General features: G+C 32.5%; 1 protein-coding gene across 1 annotated transcript; it reads right to left on the bottom strand.

Moving 5' to 3' along the window:
* Positions 1-380: 380 nt before the first annotated feature.
* On the bottom strand, positions 381-3,311 carry LOC104238003 (transcription repressor MYB6-like). Its single transcript, XM_009792259.2, has 3 exons — positions 3,141-3,311; positions 2,240-2,369; positions 381-1,253 (listed from the first exon to the last, which is right to left on the bottom strand). Exons 1-3 carry the CDS (start codon positions 3,271-3,273, stop codon positions 449-451), a joined length of 1,068 nt encoding a protein of 355 aa, XP_009790561.1. The 5' UTR covers positions 3,274-3,311; the 3' UTR covers positions 381-448.
* Positions 3,312-3,892: the final 581 nt, after the last annotated feature.

The following is a 3,892-nucleotide window of genomic DNA, read 5'->3' as shown; positions in this document are numbered from 1 at the left end:
TATACTGGAGTTCCAGTATAATATGCCGGTCCAGTATAATATGCTAGAAATTCATATACAGATGCTCCAATCTCCGGTATATTGTGCTGGAACTTTACACGTGTTGGAGTTCCAGCAAAATATGCTGAAAGTTCATATACAGGTGCACCGATCTCCAGTATGTTATGTTGGAGCTTTCTGTGTTGCAGCAAAATAGAAACTATTTTTTAATAACTTTACAAACGCTGGCTATTTTTGAATGACCAGTCCGAAAACTGGCTAGCCCATGCTATTTTTACTAATATCATACCATATTAATAATATTTTTGGGCCGTTTTCATCCAACACTTGAGATCTATAATACATATACACACGTATATATATAATTCTAGTAAAAAAACAGAAAACAAATGCACTACAACAAAGTTGAATAGTTCTTAATTAAGACAAAAGCCAAGCTACAAGGTCACTATATATGCTGATGATCTTCACTCTGCATGGGATCAATTTCTACCATTGCTTTATTCGTGCAATATTGTTGTAGCCCTGCAGTGTCATTACTATCCCACAATGGCCAAGATGAAATATAATTATTATTTGACATGTTGTTCTCTTCCTCTGCTTCTTCATGACTTGCCCATAAATATTCCCAATCCCCCATTAATGTTTTTGTTTCATCACTAACAATAATTTTGTCATGTCCACCTTCTTCACTTACTTTTTCATTATTATTATTGTTGTTATTGTTATGCTGGATTATTTCAAGATTTTCTCCTTCGTCGTTCCATAAACAGCTGAGAATGAAATCTTGATCTAGCTCTTCATCTTCGTCTATTAGCACAATATCATCACGCCACTGCATTTGATCATTATCTAGCTCTATGATATTATTGCCACTTGCTATAATATTATTCCCATATTCTTGCCATGAGCTAGTAGTAATATTTATGGTGCTAGATAAGACTTCTTTCTCTATATTTGGCGTTGATGGCATAGGAATTACAGTCTCATTTGGTGAAAATTCTGACTCCGCTACTAGCTGATCAGGTTTCGATAAATTTGAAGCAATAGACTTTGATGATGGACTTGTTCGTCTGCGTCTTTGCTTGTTTAGTTGATGTGTTCCATTTTTGGCTAATTCTACAACAGCTTGTGGCAACTTTTCATCACTTGGAATCCTTAAGCTTTCTACTTTTCTGCTCAAACGAGAATTCCAATAGTTTTTTATTTCATTGTCTGTTCTACCCGGTAAATATTCTGCTATTAGAGACCACCTGCAAAATGAATTAAACATTTTAATTAATATGTTAATTACTGCTAAAATATACCAAAAATTAATAAAGGAATGAGTTTAACTTCTAATACGTAAACGAATTTTTATTCTACCAAGTAATCTTAGAAATAACTACACAACATTGATCATAATTAATAACAACAACAATATATTTACCCAAAAAAAGTGAACCAATTTGTTAATATAAAAATTATTTATACAGTCAGTATATATACAATTAAATTTATGGTCATATGTAGTCGCAGCCCATAGACGACGGATGTAGAATAGTCATATTTAAACTTAGTCAAAACATAAATTTATGTGTAAGAATTCACTAAGATTACAAAAATTAATATTTATAAACTGATAATTTTTAACATTGAGTTTAATACTAATATATATATATAAGATTAAATTTATAAAACTTAAATTTTTATAAGTGGTGCTCAATCTCAACTAACTACACTTGTCCTTTTCTCTTTACATAGCAAACTCTCTTTTTCAGTATTATTACTCCATTATACACCGCTATCTGCACCTACGTACGTACAAAATTAAAGTCTTTTCCCACTTTTAGTGGTCACTGCCGCCACCTTTTTGCTTAAGTCGACACGGATATACGACTGCTATTAAATAATATATTAAAGAAAAGCTAAAGTTTTTTTGATTTCTCCTCCGGTGTGTATTATCGGTATTGGAGCCCGAATATACCCAATTATATACGACTACTTTCCAAGGGACCAAAATATATGAGTTCTAAAATTTAAAATAACGACTTTAAGTGCTAATAATTAGATTTTAAATTTAAAAAATATGTATATATATAATAAAAAAATTATTTAATATAATTTTAAACAAATATTATTGAGTTCGACCGAATCCGTATTTTAACTTTTACCTCCGTCTCTTATATTTTTGTCTAAAATTAATGGAGGGAAGATAAACATGAATTGTAAAAAATTAATTATCAATGACAGAACACACCTGTTACCCAAAGTTGCACGTAACTTGATAATTATAGCTTCTTCAGCAGCAGTTATGTTACCTCTCTTTAAATCATTTTTCAAATAATTAATCCATCTCAGTCTGCAACTCTTTCCACATCTCAGTAACCCTTCAAAGAAAAATAAAAATAAAAATAAAACAATTAGTTAAATTAAGCGAGTGACAGGTGTTAGAAACATAATATAATTAAGTAAAAATATATTCTCTAACTAGCTTAAAGTTCTGATGAAATAAGTATCAGAAATATAAGAAGTCATGCAGAGGCATAGGCAGAACCGGGATTTGATTGATTCGGGATTTTAATTATTTTTAAGTTATTCGATTCTAATTTACACATATTTAATGAATTTCATCAAACAAATATAAGTTTTGAACTAAAATTATTGCGTTCGATTGAACCCATAACTCGCTCTCTAACTGCGCCCTGAAGTCATGAGTTTAAATTCTAGTGCTACCGAGAAAAAAATATATTTTTATGTGCTTGACCTATGAAAAAAATAAGTCTGTAATGGGTGTGTTAGGACATGATATTATCAAGTAAATTTATGCTCTCTCTGAATTCAGTTCTACTTTCAGGTATTAATCCCATCAATATTTAATGGATAAAAATGGTGAACTAGGAATGGTAAGCACTTATTTAATTCTGGTTTCGCCTCTGACTTTCTGATATTCTTCCGATTGAGAACCGATGCAAATCATATCATATCTAGATCTTTCTCAGTACAAAAAGTCAATTCAATTGCTATACTAAACTCCTTTTTACCCCATAATACTTTGTATTATGCAAAAAACGTTTTATGAGATTGTCACATACTTCACGATACACAAAGCGAAAATGAATGCGACTCGTAATATATAGTTTAACATTTAAGAAATGTACCAGCATTTTTGGGTAGTGATCTCCAAGAACCTTCGCCATTAGCTTGAATATATTTAGTGAGAATTTCATCTTCTTCTTCAGTCCATCTGCCTCTCTTGAGTCCCACTTTCTCACAACATGGTGTTCTTCCCATTTGTTGTATGAATGGTGTAGAACACACTTTAATTTGCTCAATAGGGTAACTGCCCCAAACATGAATGCCAATAAATAGAGCGAGAGACGACACAAGTAGCTAGTTACTAACCCCACCACCTAGGGTAGGGCCGGGAGATAGAAGTTCAGATACGAGTTCGGTCAAACTCAATAACATTTGTTCAACCAGTATTTTATATTAAGAAATTCATTAAATATATATACGCGATAAAATTAGAATCTAATTATTAGATTTTGAAATCTTCGATTTTAGAGTTCATAAAGTTGAAATTCTGATTTCGACGTTACAGCCAGGGGCGAAGTCACTTTTTATAGAGGGTGGTCAACTGATTACCCTTCACCGAAATATTACGAAAAGTCACACTATGTATATAAGTAAAATATTAATTTTAAATGTACAAAATATATATTGAACATTCTTTGTGGTGTTCGAGGGGTTGCTCTGATGGTAAGCAACCCCCACTTCCAACCGAGAGGTTGTGAGTTCGAGTCTCCCAAGAGCAAAGGTGGGAAGTTCTTGGAGGGAAGGATGCCGGGGGTCTATTTGGAAACAGCCTCTCTACCCTAGGGTAGGGGTAAGGTCTGCGTACATACCCCAC

Source organism: Nicotiana sylvestris, chromosome 2 (assembly GCF_000393655.2).
Source record: "Nicotiana sylvestris chromosome 2, ASM39365v2, whole genome shotgun sequence".
NCBI lineage: Eukaryota > Viridiplantae > Streptophyta > Magnoliopsida > Solanales > Solanaceae > Nicotiana > Nicotiana sylvestris.
The sequence above is the reverse complement of the archived record's forward strand: the minus strand, read 5'-3'. Positions and strand labels throughout refer to the sequence as shown.

What these genes read in the sequence shown, in the direction of transcription:
- LOC104238003 (XM_009792259.2), bottom strand. Translation starts at nt 3,273, where the DNA reads ATGGGAAGAACACCATGTTGTGAGAAAGTGGGACTCAAGAGAGGCAGA. An exon ending in ATCACTACCCAAAAATGCTG is followed by an intron (nt 2,370 to 3,140) that starts GTACATTTCTTA and finishes TTTTCTTTGAAG; the next exon opens with GGTTACTGAGATGTGGAAAG. An exon ending in CGTGCAACTTTGGGTAACAG is followed by an intron (nt 1,254 to 2,239) that starts GTGTGTTCTGTC and finishes TTCATTTTGCAG; the next exon opens with GTGGTCTCTAATAGCAGAAT.